The 18,667-nt window shown below is 46.5% G+C and overlaps 1 protein-coding gene across 3 annotated transcripts in view; it reads right to left on the bottom strand.

The window, feature by feature from the left end:
• Nucleotides 1-18,667, bottom strand: part of KIAA0586 (KIAA0586 ortholog) — a 587,996-nt gene that overhangs the window by 471,610 nt on the left and 97,719 nt on the right. For all 3 annotated transcript variants that reach the window (XM_069207463.1, XM_069207462.1, XM_069207464.1), the window contains exon 10: nt 13,169-13,325. In XM_069207463.1, the coding sequence (XP_069063564.1) occupies nt 13,169-13,325 (157 nt within the window). The remainder of the gene's footprint in view (nt 1-13,168; nt 13,326-18,667) is intronic.

Raw genomic sequence — 18,667 nt, 5'->3', positions numbered from 1 at the left:
TGAAGGATACAACTACCTGTGGATTCCTCACCTTATGAATAGAGTCCCAAAGCAGTACCACACTCGGAGGTGGGAGCCTGACTGGTTACACCAAGAAATCCTGCAATACAGATCGTGAAAAATGGCCGTCCCTCCTAACCTCCGAGTCCAAGCAGTAATGCTTTGCGAAGGTGAGGAGGGATGCCCAAGTTGCTGCCTTGCAAATATCCACCACCGGAACCACCCCCTCGCCAGGGCTCGAAATGGCGGACTTAGCCCTGGTGGAATGGGCTCTAATACCCTCAGGGGGAACCTTCTTTGCAACGAGTAGCAAATCATTGATACAGAGAATGACCCACCTGGAGGTCGTGCTTTTATGGACCGCTCTGCCCTTCCTCTTTCCAATATACCCCACGAACAGCTGGTCCTCCGGGCGAAAGTCTTTCATCCTCTCAATATAAAAACTGAGACCCCCTTTGGGGTCCAAACGGTGGAGCCTCTCTTCCTCCTTCGAGGGGTGAGGAGGAGGGTAGAAAGATCGAAGGATAATGGTCTGCCCCATATGAAAAGGAGTGACAACTTTTGGAAGGAAAGCCACCCTGGTTTTCAGCACCACTTTATCAGGAAAGAATAAGGTAAAGGGGGGTTTAACAGAAAGAGCCTGAAGCTCACCCACATGCCTAGCCGAGGTTATAGCTGTCAGAAAAACTGTCTTAAGAATTAGAAACATTAGCGGGCAAGAATGCATGGGTTTGAACGGGGACCCCATTAAAAAAGTTAAAACGAGATTCAGATCCCACTGAGGCATATGAAAAGGAGTGGGAGGAAACCTATTAGTTAAACCCTTTAAGAACCTAACAACAATAGGTGATTTAAACAAGGAGGGCTGATCCGGGAGGCAAAGAAAGGCTGACAGTGCCACCAAATAGCCCTTAACCGTAGCAACTGCACAGCCCTTCTGTGCTAAAGCAAACAACAGAACATCGGAGAGGGGGGCCCTCAAAGGATCAATTTTCTTCTCTCCACACCAAGCCACGAATTTTGCCAACCTGCCAGGATGTACCTGACGCACAACACAGGCTAACAATAAAGCAACAGGAACACAGAGACAGCAACACTGGGGCGATACGTATAGCCTCACAGCGTAGAATCTACAAGGCAGGTAACAACTCAGGGAAACACCTGGCCCTGCTAGAACAGAGAGACCGGGTGAGAACTTGGGTCCTGGAAATCAGGGACAAGGAGGGATCAAGAAATAGCGGCGGTATTTGCAGCACACTTTGAGAAAGTGTTTATTTCCACACTGCAAAAGACCCCTGAAGACAAAGTGCTTCCTACCATGACATATAGCTCCCCGGGCTCTCACCAAAGAGCAGGTAATTCCTTAAGGCCAAAAATGACTGCACGTAAATCGTACCTGCTATTAGAGCACTACAAATGGGAAAAGTGGTGGGATCGAATGGAATCCTCATGGAGCTCTACAAAAATCTAGTCTCCTGACTTTCACAATACATGCTTAACATGTTTGTAGAAGCACACAAAACAGGAATCTACCCACAAGACCAAGTCTAGCCACTACAGCGCTCATCCCTAAAGAGGAGAAACCTCCAGATAAATGTGCCTTATACAGGCCTAACTCACTACTTAATGCCAAAACCCGAATTCTAGCCAAAGTGTTTGGAGACACGACTCAAAAGAGTAATCCTGACACTGCTCAACCTGGATCAATCGGATTCATGGCTAACGGAAGGCTCAAACACAACCCGCAATGCATGTACGCTGTACTGGGGCTCAGAGGCGAGGTTAAGGAGTAAGCCCTAGTATTTAGTTGGATGCAACAAAGGCATGAGTGGCCATATACATTTGAGGTCTTAGACAAGATGGGCGTTGGCACCTGTTGCACACGCTGGTTAAACCTCCTGTATCAACAGCTGCTGACAGTGGTAACAGTCAAAGGAATATACTCACACCCGTCTGAGTTAAGAAGGGGCATGCAAAAGGGGTGCCCTCTCTCCCCATGCTATTGCTCTTGACCTCAGATCTCTTGCGGCTTGGGTCCGCCAGGACTCAGTCCTTTGCGGCCAAACCTGGGAGAAGAAAATCTCCTTATATGCTGATGATGTGCTGTTATATGCAGCCAACCCAGAATCATCAGTGCAGAGAATACTTCAGATATTCCAAAACTTTGGCCAGTACTCAGGATACGGGATAAACTTGGAAAAGTCCCTGATATAGCACCTCTCTATAAGGCTACCTTTATTAACTCCTGGACAGATTCACGAAAGATGTGAGACATTGCCACTATCTTTATTAGGGGGAGAAGCCCTGTTCAAAACAACGACTTGACCCAGATTACTATATGTTATGCAGAATACCCCTTTCCCCATACCAAAAGAATTATTTCAGAAGATAGAGGCTGAACTGTGCCTCCAACTATGGGACGGAGGCCTCCCGAGGATTGCACTACCAAAACTTAACAGTGGAGTCTATGGTGGGGGCCTAGCCCAACCACATATTAAATGTTACTGGGTGTTTGCGGACCTGGAGGAGCCTGCGGTCAGAGTGGATAGACGGGATAGGAGCTAGACAATATCCTGAATGGTTGTACAGAACAACCCCCAAACAAAGACTATCACCACACACTAAAACATTGGCAATAAATTGGAGAAGGCAACAGCTTTCCTGGGATGGAAGAGATCCCCCAAAAAAACAAATTCCACTACAGGATAGCAGCACACTACAAGCAGTGGGAAATCTAGAAGGAGTCACCAAACGGGACCTGACAGGCATTTCACGAGTAGGCGAGGTACGGCTGGGGGGAGGGAGAGATCTGATACCCTTTAATACCCTCAGAGGCAATTACCAAATGGCTCACTGAGAAATTTAGATATATTTAAGTGAGTCACGCACTGATCTAGCATACCAAAGGGAACCGCCTTGGCAGAAGCAACTCCTTCAGAAGAAAGACTGCTGTCTGATCACATGGCCAAGGGTACTATATCCTTAATATATATTACAGAATGCTCAATAATTCACCAGACGTCTTAGAGCAGGGGTTCCCAACCTGGGGTCTCGGGACCCCCAGGGGTCCGTGAAGCCTCCTCAGGTGGTCTGCGACTGCTTAGAAAATTAAATACTATTAACAGATTAGGTCCCCAGCTTTCAGTAAAGGCTCATTTTGGGGTCCCCAGATTCCAATAATGATTCATTGAGGGTCCCCAGATTTCAGTAATGATAAAGTGGGGGTCCACAAAAGTCAAATGTTTGGGAGCCACTGTCCTACAGAACAAACACTGATTGGCAAAAGGATCTAGGGGACTCTAAAGCGAAAGAGTAGGAAAAGGCCCTCAGAGGCCTGAGGTAAATCGTCAAGAGGGCTGGGTTCAAACTCACTCAACTCTGCATTCTTCATCGTGCATACTACTCAACATCAGCCCTTTATAAAATGGGAAGGAACACCTCGCTGATGTGTCCAAGGGAATGAAGACATGTAAGCACCTTTATCAATACTGTGTGGGAATGCCCAAAACTGCAGAGATATGTGGCGAGACTAGCAGACTGCACGACCCAAGTGACAGGCCTCCCCATAGTGAATATAGCTAAATGGTTTGTGTTGGACATATATGTAGGAAAGTACCATCTTGCCTGGCATGTTACCCCCATTTTTCACTGTATATATGTTGTTTTAGTTGTATGTGTCACTGGGACCCTGTCACCCAGGGCCCCAGTGCTCATAAGTGTGCCTGAATGTGTTACCTGTGTAGTGACTAACTGTCTCACTGAGGCTCCGCTAATCAGAACCTCAGTGGTTATGCTCTCTCATTTCTTTCAAATTGTCACTAACAGGCTAGTGACCAATTTTACCAATTTACATTGGCTTACTGGAACACCCTTATAATTCCCTAGTATATGGTACTGAGGTACCCAGGGTATTGGGGTTCCAGGAGATCCCTATGGGCTGCAGCATTTCTTTTGCCACCCATAGGGAGCTCTGACAATTCTTACACAGGCCTGCCACTGCAGCCTGAGTGAAATAACGCACACGTTATTTCACAGCCATTTTACACTGCACTTAAGTAACTTATAAGTCACCTATATGTCTAACCTTTACCTGGTAAAGGTCGGGTGCTAAGTTACTTAGTGTGAGGGCACCCTGGCACTAGCCAAGGTGCCCCCACATTGTTCAGGGCCAATTCCCCGGACTTTGTGAGTGCGGGACACCATTACACGCGTGCACTACATATAGGTCACTACCTATATGTAGCTTCACAATGGTAACTCCGAATATGGCCATGTAATATGTCTATGATCATGGAATTGCCCCCTCTATACCATCCTGGCATAGTTGGCACAATCCCATGATCCCAGTGGTCTGTAGCACAGACCCTGGTACTGCCAAACTGCCTTTCCCGGGGTTTCACTACAGCTGCTGCTGCTGCCAACCCCTCAGACAGGCATCTGCCCTCCTGGGGTCCAGCCAGGCCTGGCCCAGGATGGCAGAACAAAGGACTTCCTCTGAGAGAGGGTGTTACACCCTCTCCCTTTGGAAAATGGTGTGAAGGCAGGGGAGGAGTAGCCTCCCCCAGCCTCTGGAAATGCTTTCATGGGCACATTTGGTGCCCATTTCTGCATAAGCCAGTCTACACCAGTTCAGGGACCCCTTAGCCCTGCTCTGGCGCGAAACTGGACAAAGGAAAGGGGTGTGACCACTCCCCTGACCTGTACCTCCCCTGGGAGGTGCCCAGAGCTCCTCCAGTGTGCTCCAGACCTCTGCCATCTTGGAAACAGAGGTGCTGCTGGCACACTGGACTGCTCTGAGTGGCCAGTGCCACCAGGTGACGTCAGAGACTCCTTGTGATAGGCTCATTCAGGTGTTGCTAGCCTATCCACTCTCCTATGTAGCCAAACCCTATTTTCTGGCTATTTAGGGTCTCTGTCTCTTGGGATTCCTTAGATAACGAATGCAAGAGCTCATCCGAGTTCCTCTGCATCTCTCTCTTCACCTTCTGCCAAGGAATCGACGGCTGACCGCGCTGGAAGCCTGCAAAACTGCAACATAGTAGCAAAGACGACTACTGCAACTCTGTAACGCTGATCCTGCCGCCTTCTCGACTGTTTTCCTGGTGGTGCATGCTGTGGGGGTAGTCTGCCTCCTCTCTGCACTAGAAGCTCCGAAGAAATCTACAGTGGGTCGACGGAATCTTCCCCCTGCAACCGCAGGCACCAAAAAGCTGCATTACCGGTCCCTTGGGTCTCCTCTCAGCACGACGAGCGAGGTCCCTCGAATCCAGCAACTCTGTCCAAGTGACTCCCACAGTCCAGTGACTCTTCAGTCCAAGTTTGGTGGAGGTAAGTCCTTGCCTCACCTCGCTAGACTGCATTGCTGGGAACCGCGACTTTTGCAGCTACTCCGGCCCCTGTGCACTTCCGGCGGAAATCCTTTGTGCACAGCCAAGCCTGGGTCCACGGCACTCTAACCTGCATTGCACGACTTTCTAAGTTCGTCTCCGGCGACTCCTTTGTGTAACTTCAGGTGAGCACTGTTTCACGCATCCTCGTAGTGCCTGTTTCTGGCACTTCTCCGGGTGCTACCAAGAGGGCTCCTCGTCTTGCTCGACGTCCCCTCTACCTCCTGGTCCAATTTGCGACCTCCTGGTCCCTCCTGGGCCACAGCAGCATCCAAAAACGCTAACCGCACGATTTGCAGCTAGCAAGGCTTGTTGGCGTTCTTTCGGCGGGAAAACACTTCTGCACGACTCTCCAAGGCGAGAGGGATCCGTCCTCCAAAGGGGAAGTCTCTAGCCCTTTGCGTTCCTGCAGAAACCTCAGCTTCTTCTGTCCAGTAGAAGCTTCTTTGCACCCGCAGCTGGCATTTCCTGGGCATCTGCCCATCTCCGACTTGCTTGTGACTTTTGGACTTGGTCCCCTTGTTCCACAGGTACCCCATATTGGAAATCCAGCGTTGTTGCATTGTTGGTTTGTGTCTTTCCTGCCTTATTCCCCTATCACGACTTCTTTGTCCTTTCGGGAACTTTAGTGCACTTTGCACTCACTTTTCAGGGTCTTGGGGTGGGCTATTTTTCTAACCCTCACTATTTTCTAATAGTCCCAGCGACCCTCTACAAGGTCACATAGGTTTGGGGTCCATTCGTGGTTCGCATTCCACTTTTGGAGTATATGGTTTGTGTTGCCCCTATCCCTATGTGTCCCCATTGCATCCTATTGTAACTATACATTGTTTGCACTGTTTTCTAAGACTATACTGCATATTTCTGGTATTGTGTATATATATCTTGTGTATATTTCCTATCCTCTCACTGAGGGTACACTGAGATACTTTGGCATATTGTCATAAAAATAAAGTACCTTTATTTTTAGTATAACTGTGTATTGTGTTTTCTTATGATATTGTGCATATGACACTAAGTGGTACTGTAGGAGCTTCACTCGTCTCCTAGTTCAGCCTAAGCTGCTCTGCTAAGCTACCATTATCTATCAGCCTATGCTGCTAGACACCCTATACACTAATAAGGGATAACTGGTCCTGGTGCAAGGTGCAAGTACCCCTAGGTACTCACTACAAGCCAGTCCAGCCTCCTACAATATAGGAGTATGAAAAATTGCTTAAGAACTCAAAATTAGGGATGGCCTTGGGTCTTATAGTGGCAACACAGAATATAGCCCTACGTTGGTGAGTTAAACCGCCCTAGAAGTGGTTGACTGGGAAAAAGACATGGACTGGTGTATGCTGGTGGAAAGGTTATTATACGAGAGATGGGGCTGCCCCAAGAAAAGGGAAAAAATATGGAAAATAGAGCAGAGGTCTCTAATAGACAGAAGGCTTGTTGACTGCTACCAAATGCAGCGCACCAGACATACAATACTACCTGGACCATTGGTTAAATATTGTTATGTTTAACTGTTTGTCTACAACCAATAAAATATATTTTTTTATTAAAAAACGGTGCTCTTTCCTGCGCGCCTTTATTAAATTCATGAACAAAAATATCTCCATCTACATGTACGACCCCGCAACACTTTTTAACCTAGGAGAATACATATCTGAAAATAATCCAAAAATACACATCATTTACCTAGGGGCAAAATTTCATTACGATTTAGTTTAAAAATGCAAAATTAAAAACGCATTTTTTTCACCAGCATGTTGCCTACATTCTTTTTGATTTCCCCATCATAAAGAAGGTAAATGAAAGTTAATGCTCTCGCAGGCATACAGACACATTTACGAAAAAAGCACAATATCATTGTAAGACAACGACCGCCACAGTACAAGCAAGTATCTCTATATCAGTCCCTCTGCTCTGTTTTTTCAGCTGTGCGCGTGGGACCTCGGAATACAGGGCCTTTGCCCCCTTCACATAAGTTCTTCTCACATAAATTTATTTTCGTGTTACATGTTTCACATTTAGTACAAGGTCTTTTACACACTACTGGGTACTTTAATTCAGAGTAGAAAGAGACACAAACGGGGCTGAACGCGAAATTGTTGGCAAAAATGACATAAAAAAGCAATCTGTGATCACAATTATTTAAGGCACATAGGAAGCAAAGAAGGGTGACTGGGACAAGAGAGACGAGAATATATGATAGCACTTCCCAACGTTGGTAAATGTTTTGATGTCTTTATTTAGACTTTGCCCAATATAACAAACTAGAAAGGCATTCATTTCCAGATTTTGGAGAAGAAACTATAATATCCGAATTACGGAGAACCATAGTGAAGGCGATTATAAAAGAAACCAGTGATGCTTTTCGGCCCCTCCCTCACCCCACCCCACCTCACCCCAAAACAATTCTGAGAATACAGAGCAAGGAGACTTGAAGAATAATTAAAAGAAAAGTAAAATACCTTGAGAACATGAAACTGGCAGCAAACCGTAGATCCCAACCCTTTCCTTAAGGAGAAGATTTAGAAAACAGAACGATTTCTTCGGCATATATCTCGAGCTCGGAAATCAACAGGCTTCTTTCTTTCTCGTGAGCGCTTTTAGATCAGTACCGGAAAAGAGGAAAGCACCACAAAGAGAAGATTTCCCAGTGGCCATTTCGAAGCATGTTTGAGGTGAGGTTATTGTCAGGTCATGGGCATGATAAGAACAATTACCTGGGATCAGAGAATCCAGATATGCCCAGAGCTTAGGATGCAATGCATAACATTCAGAACAAGCATTTGCAAAGCCAAAAGGTCTTGCCTATATACAAGAGTTATTGGATTTGGCAATGTGTTTTTGCCATGTTGTACATCAGTGTGGTGTAGTGTCCTAGGGTCTAGTGGGGGCGTGAAGTATTATAGAAAAGAGTAGGGGGGGGGGGTACAGTGTCGTAGAGCTGAGGAGAGTTCAATGGTTCACTGGCAGAGAGTTTTGTGGCGTGGAACTGGGTAGACCCACTTGGAGAGGATTGAAAAAGTGGGATGGATTGAAGAAGAGTGTGGTGGATAGAATGTGAGTTAAGTGGGGAGGACTGAAATGGGGTGAGGTGGATTGGAGTGGGGTGATTAGACTGAACTGGGGTGGGTGGATTGGACTGAAGTGACAGACTGGGTTGGGGTGGTTTTGAATGGGGTGAATTTGAGTGAGGGAGGTTAGATTGCAGTGGGGCGGGGTGGGGTGGAGTGGAGTAGAGTGGGGTGGACTTGACTGTAGTGGATAGACTGGAGTGGGGTAGAGTGGCCTGAATGGGGTGGGCTGGATGGAATGGGGTGGGCTGGATGGACTGGAGTGGGGTGGATTGAACTGGGTTGAGGTGGATTGGGGCAGAGTGGTGTGGCGTGGGCTGGAGAGAGTGGAGTGGGGATGAGTGGACTGAATTGGGATGGTGTGGATAGGATTGCAGTGGGGTGGACTGGGTTGGGGGTTGGAGTGGGGTGGGGTGGACTGCACTGAGATGGGGTGAATTGTACTGAGGTGGGTGGATTGGAGAGCGATGAATTGGACTGGAGTGGGGAGGATTGGACTGGGGTTAGGATGGATTGGACTGGAGCCCACTGGACTGGGATAGAATTGAGTGGGGTGGCCTGGATTAGGGTGGACTGCATTGTAGTGCGGTGAACTGAAGTGAGGTGGATTTGTTTGGGGTGGGATAGATTGGAGTGAGGTGGATTGTAGCGGAATTGATTTTTTGAGTGGGGTGGATTGGATTTGGGTAGATTTGATTGGTGTGGGTGGATTGGATCAATGTGGGGTGGATTGGTGTGGGGGTGGATTGGTGTGGAGGTGGATTGATGTGAGGTGGGGTTGATTGGTGTGAGGTGGGGTGGGTTGGAATAACGTTGTTTGGGGTGCGTTGGACAAGAGTGGGGTAGATTACGGTAAACTGTATTGGACTGGAGTGGGGTGAGTTACGGTGAATTGAACTGAGTGGGATGGATTGGAGTGGAGTGTATTGGAGTGGGGTTGACCAAACTGGGGTGGTGCCCATTGGATTGGGGTTCAGTGGGGTGGATTGGAGTAGAGAAGGGTAGATTAGTGTACAGTGAGAGGAGTGGATTTGAGTGGGATAGATGGACTATACTGGATGGGGGGGGCTAGAGTGGGGTGGGCTGAGCGGTGTGGACTGGAGTGCAGTGGGGTGGATTGAGCTGGAGTAAGGTGGGCTGGGGTGGGTTGGATTGGACTGGGGTTGACTAGATTGGGATGGAATTGAGTGGGTGGAATTGAGTGGGTGGAATTAAGTGGGGTGGACTAGATTGGAGTGGGGTGGACTAGATTGGAGTGGGGTGGACTGGATTGAGGTGGATTGGTGTGGAGTGGATTGGAGTGGGGTGGATTGGAGTGGAATTGATTTTTTGTAGTAGGGTGGACTGTATTGGAGTGAACTGAAAGTGAGTAAAGTTGACTGGACTGCAGTGAGTTGGACTGGACGGGAGTAGGGTGGATAGGATTGTAGTGGGGCAGATTAAATGGAGTGGTGTTGACTGGATGGGGTGGATTGGAATTTGGGGTAGATATGATTGGTGTGGGTGGACTTGATTGGTGTAGGGTGGATTAGAATGGTGTGGGTTGGGCTGGGATGGGATGGGTTGGATTAAGGTGGTTTGGACAGGAGTGGGGTAGATTAAAGTGGGCTGTATTGGAGTGGAATAGAGGTGGGTTACAGTTAATTTAACTGAGACGGATGGATTGGAGAGGGGTGTATTGGAAGGGGTGGACTGAACTGGGGGGTGCAGATTGGATTGGGGTGGATTGGAGTGGAGAAGAGAGGGGTGGATAGAAATTAGTGGGTAGGACAGTGTTAGAGTGGATTAGAGTAGATTGGGGTGGATTGGAGTAGAGGGGGAAGTGGGGTAGAGCGGATCTGAGTGGGATGGACTGAAATGGGGAGGGGTGGGGTGGACTGCGGTGGGTGGGGTGGATTGAAGTGGGGTGGAATGCACTGAGGTAGGGTGGATTGGATTGGAGTGAGGTGAATTGGATTGGAGTGGGGAGGACAGGAATGGAGTGAGCCAGATTGGATTGAGTGGAGAGGATTGGAGAGGGTTGGGGTGGATTTGATTGGATTGGAGTGGGGTGGACTGGAGTGGGATGAACTAGATTAGAGTGGGGTGGATTAGATTGGTATGAAGTGAGTGGATTTTATTGGAGTGGGGTGGATTAAGGGTGTGGGTGGCACTGGAGTGGGATGGATGAAGGTGAACTGAATTGCACTGGGGGAGTAAAGTGGATTGGAGGGGGATGAACTGGAGTGAGGCAGCTGGATTGGAATGGGTTACACAGAGTTGGGGTGGGTTTGATTGGGATGGGATGGGATGGGATGGATTGGAGTGAGCTGGATTGGAGTGGGGTGGGGTGGGTTGGATTGGAATATGGTGTATTTGGTGGAGTGGGATTGGATGGGGTGGGTTGGACTCTAGTGGGGTAGGTTGGGCTAGAGTGGGTTCGATTGTGGTGGACTGGAGTGGGGTAGGCTGGATTGGAGTGGGGTAGATTGGATTGGGATGGGTTGGATTGCTCTAGATTGGTGTGGTTCAGTATGGGGTGTATTCTGGTGGACTGGAGTAGGATGAATTGGGATGGAGCGTTGTGGATTGGATTGGGGAGGTGAGGTGGACTGGATTGGAGAGGGGCGGTCTGGAGTGGGGCAGATTGGTTTTGTTGGAGTGGGGCAGATTGCTTTGGATTGGAGTGGGGCAGCTTGTTTTGGATTTGAGTGGCACAGCTTGTTTTGAATTGGAGGGAGGCAGATTGTTTAGCATTGGAGCGGGCAGATTGTTTTGCATTGGAGCGGGGCAGATTGCTTTGCATTGGAGCGGGGCAGATTGCTTTGCATTGGAGCGGGGCAGATTGCTTTGCATTGGAGCGGGGCAGATTGCTTTGCATTGGAGCGGGGCAGATTGCTTTGCATTGGAGCGGGGCAGATTGCTTTGCATTGGAGCGGGGCAGATTGCTTTGCATTGGAGCGGGGCAGATTGCTTTGCATTGGAGCGGGGCAGATTGCTTTGCATTGGAGCGGGGCAGATTGCTTTGCATTGGAGCGGGGCAGATTGCTTTGCATTGGAGCAGGGCAGATTGCTTTGCATTGGAGCGGGGCAGATTGTTTTGCATTGGAGCGGGGCAGATTGTTTTGCATTGGAGCGGGCAGATTGTTTTGCATTGGAGCGGGGTAGATTGTTTTGCATTGGAGTGGGATAGGTTGTTTTGGATTGGAGTGGGGAAGATTTGAGTGAGCCAAATTGTTTTGGTTTGCAGTGGGGCAGACTGGAGTGGCGCGCATTGCTTTGGATTGAGTGAGGCAGACTGTTTTGGACTGGAGTGGGGCAGATTAGAGTGAGGCAGATTGTTTGGTTTGCAATGGGGCAGACCCGAGTGGGGCAGATTGTTTTGGATTGGAGTGGGGCAGTTTGTTTTGGATTGAAGTGGGGGCAGATTGTTTTGGTTAGATGTGGAGCAGATTGTTTTTGATTGGAAGGGGCAGACTGGAATGGGGTAGATTATTATCGATTGGAGTGGGGCAGATTGTTCTGGATTGGAGTGGGGCATATAGGGTGGCATTGGGCAGAGTAGGGTGGATAAGGGTGAGGTAGATTGGAGTGGGGTGGATTGGATTGGGGCGGATTGTTTTCAATTGAAGTGGGACAGATTGTTTTGATTAGGGCTGGGACAGATTGTTTTGGAGTGGAGTGGGGCATGTTTGTTTTCATTAGAGTGGGGAAGATTAAATTGGGGCAGATTGTTTTTGATTGGAGTAGGGAAGATTGATTTGGATTGGAGTGGGGCAGGTTAGACTGGGGCAGTATGTTTTAGATTGGAGTGGGGCCGATTGTTTTAGACTGAGGTGGACAGTGTTTGGGATTGGGGGTGGGCCAGATTGTTGTGACTTGAAAAGGGACAGATTGTTTTGAATTGCTGTATTGGAGTGAGGCAGATTAGTTTGGATTGAAGTGGGGACAGATTGAAGTGTGGGGTGGGTCTGGGAGGATTGGAGTATGGTGGATTGGGATGGAGTGAGGTGGATTGGACTGGAGTGTAGCAGATTGGACTGGCCCCACGGCTGACAAGCAGATTGTTTTGGATTGGAGTGAGGCAGATAGTTTTGGATTGGAGTGGCGCAGATCGTTTTGGATTTGAGTGGTGCAGATCGTTTTGGATTTGAGTGGAGGAAGGCAGAATGCTTTGGATTGGGGTAGGGCAGAATGTTTTGGATTGGGGTGGGTCAGGTTTTTCTGGATTGGGGCGGGCTAGATTTTTCTGGATCGGTGTACTGGAGTGGGGCAGATTTTTCTGGATCGCTGTACTGAAGTGGGGCAGATTGTTTTAGACTGAAGTGGGGCAGATTGTTTTGGATTGGGGCAGACTGGAGTCAGCATATTAGATTCACACGCAGTCAGGCACTCAGGGCAAAAATACCATATACTGTGCAAGGAACATTCCTGTCCCAACAGGGAAGCAGCTGATTCCATTTAGTGATAGTAAGGAGTGGAGAGATAAATCGCACAATCCGTCTCTTCACGGCCTATTGAGGTTCCTCAGGAGTGGGCAATGCAAAAGCTTCTTGATGTTCACAGTCATCCTGCAAGTGGAGCAAGGCCTGGGTAGCTAGGGACTAAAACCAAGAGTGGTCTGCTGTGGGAGCCTTGGGGGAAATGCAAGGAGGACGGAAAGTGTGGACTGGGCCTGATGACAAGCCCAGGCCCCTGCAACAAATTGGGCAATATTGATTGTTTCCTCACCTGCAGCATGGTTTGCATATCCTTCTTCAACTGACTAATGTCTTGCAGCACATCATTAGCTTTCTGGACTGCTGAGCTCCCAGTGGGTCGAAAATGTTTTATTCCTTGAAAGCCTTGTTCAGCAGAAGCTTCTGGATCACTTGGCAAAGTAACGGAACTGGGAGGGGAATAATACAAAGTTATCTTCTTGAAACTTATGTCTCTCCTACTCTCTGAATGAATCTAGAGAAATCCACACACCTTAAAACAATTTTAGTGAGTCACAAATACAGATTTCACACACAAATTCCATGCACCAGTACCCACACCTCAATTAAATACATTTTTCAGATACGTGTAATTGACTAATACTTCCTCATGCGAGATGGTCAGGAGTAGTAGGAGTGGCTCATCAATAAGATTACCCACTGGCTCACTGGGATTAGGATCAGTCTTGTCAATTGTGGAAAGCTATCCTTGTTTCAGGCCTGACCAACAGGGCCTGAAGTTGGCTGCAAAGACAAAAGCCTTCAGATGGGACCCATGGTTGACCAAAGTGATACCTAGCCTCAGCCAATCTGTTTTCCTGCTCGAGGCATTTTCCATTGGATTTTCCTTTGGGCTATAATACCTTTTGGGCAAAATGAATTTTGTTCACCACTTCAGCATTATGAAGCTAGGCTTTAGAAGGATATACCATCATATGTGATTTACTGCCCATTTAAAAAGGATGTCTGGAGATATGAGGCTACCAGAAAAAAAACACTGTGCTACTGCCTGTTTTCTGTTGCTTTCTAACCACACGAACACTTTCTGGCGAAACAATAGCCTGAAGTCTTTACCCAGCAAAACTGATTCTGCTCTACCCTATTGCGATAAAAATGAGTGAAAGGCTCCTACTGTAGATGATGTGTTTCAATCTGTATATTTTCTGCTTGAAGGATGGGTTTGAATCAAAACAAATTTGGGGAATTCTTTGCAGAAATTTTAATGCTTTAATAGCAAAACTAGATTTTGATGCTGTTGTACTGAAAATACAGTTGAGATTTGGGGTCCCATGTTATCTGGCCAAACAAGAAGGTAAAGAGACCTGGAAAACACTGGATGGATGTGATGAAGACTAGATGGTTTAGAGTCATAATTAGAGAACAACATTTGATTTGCCAGTACGTTACACTTTCCATAGTAGGGAGAAAATAAGGCTGAGATTTGTGTTTATTTCATTTAGAGGCCTGGCATATGGTCAATCATCTAACAATAGGCAGATGTCCAGAAAGTGACCTTAAGTTGCTGATAACATCCTTTCATCTGATTGACCAGTAGTGGAACAATTAATAAAAAAGGAAAGAAAGAACATGCTAAAATCCTGCCTTAGGGAGATCTGAAACAAGACAACAAAAAAGACATAGGTTTAAGTGTATTCTGTTTTACTGTAGTCTTTACTACCCACAGCTGTAATACATGCCACCCACTGGTGGGTGCGCTTGCCCACATGAGCAACATGCTACAGCATGTAGGGTGTGTGGTCAGAGAGTATTGTCGTATTATTCAATATATGCCGGAGCTGCCTTCATGTCGTGCATGGTAACCACTGTGTGGTTATGCCCTTATGGGGTGCAGTCCTTAGCAGTGTGTTGAGTGAAAGGAGTGTGAGAGACAAATAATTTATATTTTGAGACATGCTTACAATATTGGTTAGCTCTTTAGGTCCCTTTTGGTATGTGCATTTAATAAAAAGGGAGATTACAACCTAGTTTCTGTATTTTTTGAACTGTTAAGATGGCCACGCAATCGTGTTACGAGGTTGAACAAGAGGCGGGAAGAAAGTGACAAAGATCTGCCTGGTTGGGCTGTGTTACATTTCTCCTATGTGATCATCATAGTAAGGAGGTAAGTGAAGGTCAGAGCATGTCAGGACCTGCAGTCTTTAAGAGTCCTCTGTTGGCCATCACTGTTTAGTAGATCTTCCAACTGCATGCTTACCTGTTCATTTGTACAATCTAAAGAAGGAAGGCAATGCTATCTTGTCAACATTCAACAATGATTGGAACATTATGTTCAACTCTGAGTACTATGTACATCCCAAAGACTTAATGAATTTCGGGGGGTTCCGTTTGGAGGATGGTATCTAAATCTGGAGGCCTCAACTGGAGCAATATGTTAATCTCCAAGTCTAAATGCATTTTCTTGAAGATTATAACCATCTCTATTGGCTGCATCTGAAGGAATACTCTCCAGCCCTGGAACCCTCAACTGCTTCGAGATTTGGAGCCCTATTCCATGAGGATGGAGGCCTGTTCCAGAGTATCATCTCTAGTAATAGGTTTGTTTCAGAAGGCTTTTTGTGGAGAAATGTGACCTACTCTGGAGGGCTCATAGGGACTACTATATCCAGCTCTGGAGGCCACATCTGGCAGAAAGGGTATGCAAGGAATTTGGCTAGAGATTTGGAGGCAACATTTACTAGCCATTTTGAGACCTGTACTTTCAGTTTTACCATTGCAATTACTGGCTTACATATTGAACATACATATTTATGTGTGTTGGAGAACTGGGACTAAATTGGGTGGGGGGGGCAATGCCACAGAGTGTGGAGGGAGACAGCTATGCATCGACTTCTGAAGGCCTCACCTCTGGTATTTTAGTCCGCTTTGGAATCTTTATGTATAGTGCTGAATTCAGTTCTGGCGGCCACATCTGGTGAACCATGTACAATTCTTGTGGACACACTTGGCTGAACCTTAGTTCAAGTCAGAAAAAAACAGCTATGAAGACTTGTGCCTAGTTCTGTTAGCTGTATTTAGAGAAATGGCTTAGGGAGATCAGCATCTGAAGGATTTGTTTCAGCCGTAAAGGCCTTTCTTGGAGGCCTTGTATCAAACAAGTGAATTCCGCTCCAGAGTCTGTATCAGGTCTGTTTGACATCTGACAACCAGCTCTCTCTGTTGTAATTAACAGAAAGAAGCTGTGATTCTGTTGATCATGAAAGTTATATTGTCAGAATAAGATCTAGTAAAAAAGCTGAAGGGATAGGTTACATCTAGGACATCATAGTCTGAACGCTACAGACTGAAGTCGCAGTATCAGGTAACAAAAAATATTAGCTAAAGAGCGATGTCACAGTATGATCAAGATTGTAAAGCTGCTCACTGAGAGAATATTGGGGCTAGACTAGAAACAGAATGATTGCTAAAAGGTGGAGAGGTTCACCTAATAGATGGTGGAGTAAAAGATGTGGGAATTTGATGCCTTGCAAAATCTGTCAATAGAAGTAATGTATAATGATGAGATTGAAAGGCATTCTATGGTGAAATGTGCTGTGGCTGTTCACGTCTTGTACAACATGCTGACTCCTGACTGTGTTATTTGGAGAATGGCAATGTGTTTAAGTTTCATTTTCTTGAAAACAAACATTTAACTAAACACAAAGATTGGGAAGTTGCAAATTAGCCCTGTTACCTAAAATGTATGTACCCAAATGTGAAAAAGAGTTAACAGAATCAAAGAGGAATTATTTATTACGTATATAGAACGGTCTAATGTGGCAGTTGCACCAATGACACCAAAAACATTTTGGGAGATAATATGTTGGGGGCAGGACTAGCTTTGGAATGGTAAATGGGCGTTTTATTCTGTCCTGAGTGTCCAAATCCATGTGAAACTTGTAACATGACTTTTCTTTTGGCTCCGTCATTAAGCTAATTGTGTGCACAGGGTCCTCGGGCTGCCCATGACCACTCACACATGCGCACTTAGTGCACTCTCTCTTCATCCCCCCCTCCCACCTCCCGTGACCCAGTCCCGCCCTGCACCGCTGGCTGAGCCAGCAGATGAAAAATAAAACAATAATAAGCTATCGTTTTATTTTTCATCTCCTGGTTCTTAGCCATGGGGGCTATGTACCTCCGCCATTGCCAAGGAGCAGCCCCTGCCTTCTCCTGCAAGAGCAGAATATGTGCCGGAAAAGAAGATGAGTGTGTTCCTGGAGTGAGGTGTCCCAGAGAATGCAAACAACTCCAGATGGCTAACCAGGAGAACCAGTTCTGTGAAGGGGTCCCCTCTCACTGTGCAGTTCCTGAGGGAGCTGTACCAAGACTGTACCCTATTATTTATTCCTGTGAAGCCCTGCACTTGCCACAGGTTCATGAGATTGTTTCTGTCACTGCAGACAATGATACAAAATCTGCACCGCTGCCGAAGCATACAGCTTTGCTCTTCCAAAACATGATGTCACAAGGGTACAGACTAGGGTCACAAATGCCACTGCTGAGCACTTGGCAGCAGTTCATCATAACTGCAGGATTTGCTGAGGTCGTGTGGTGCCACACAGCTGGGCCTTTCTGCCACTGCGGCCCTCACGAAAGAGAAGTCAACAAAATGAGGGCAGAAGTGCAACCTTTGTCCAATGCACAACCCAGTCTGACACTATCAATGAGCACATACACTGCTGCACTTATGGTTGCACCCAGGGACGAGAGACTAAGGCAATGGGTAAGTTTTCCTTGCCAACTTGAGACTTCTGCTACAAAAAAAACGATAAAAACACTGAATCACATGACTTGCACATTGAACCAGTGAGACTTTTAGTCATCAGCATATGAGATTAATCTTGCCTGAATCTGTAGAGGGTTGTAATAATAATAGGATTTTGTAATGGAGAACAACTACCAGGCAGGGGCAAGATTTAGATGTTCAAACACAATGTATTAAAACTAAGTGTGTCAGACTCATTAGCTTGTGTAATATTTAGTTCTGCTGTAAGATTAAAGTACCTTCATTTTCCATAAAGGTTGAGCACTAAGCTGGATATTATGTTACTTAGCCTGTTGGATGACTTTTGAGTTATGAGTTACTGCCTACATCCTATTTCCCTGAAAAGTCTATAAATGCTCGCCCTTGCTATCCTGAGAGTCAAGTGCAGAAAGGATTGTACTAGGTGTAGTTTGCAGGGCCAAAGTAGGATAGATCATGGGACATGAGTAGCACATGTCCTCAACTACCAGGGTTGGGGCCTAGTAGACTAGTAGTAGTCTACTAGGACCCTAGCATCCGAACAGAGTCTGATGGATATAACAGTATAACCAACATTTGCAGCCAGTGTTGTGGATAATAAATGGGTTTGGCACTTTACTGCACTGTACAATGGTGGTGGAGATAGAGTTTCTTTAGCTCATTATGAAGTACTACAATCAAATGACATGAGATTCTTTGTTTTAGCTTAAAGGAGGTTGGAAATGCCCTAAGTGTACAAAAGAAAAATAAAGCACTGGTCCCAACTAGATACAAGTTATCCTCTTTTTGGAATTCCTGTGATAAGGGGCACCAGTACTTGCATTAAAAATGCATGCATTTGTGAGAGCGCAAAATGTACTGTCACTGTTTAGTGCTATAATAATTCCCCTTTATAAGAAAGGTCTGGAGAATAAATAACCCAGCAAATTACAAGCCAATATCTCCGTTGGACTAAATGGGACAGCTATCTCATAGACTGTCTCTAAACAGAATTCAAGGAAAAGTAAG

Source organism: Pleurodeles waltl, chromosome 9, assembly GCF_031143425.1.
Source record: "Pleurodeles waltl isolate 20211129_DDA chromosome 9, aPleWal1.hap1.20221129, whole genome shotgun sequence".
NCBI lineage: Eukaryota > Metazoa > Chordata > Amphibia > Caudata > Salamandridae > Pleurodeles > Pleurodeles waltl.
This window is presented reverse-complemented; position numbering and strand designations above follow the sequence as displayed.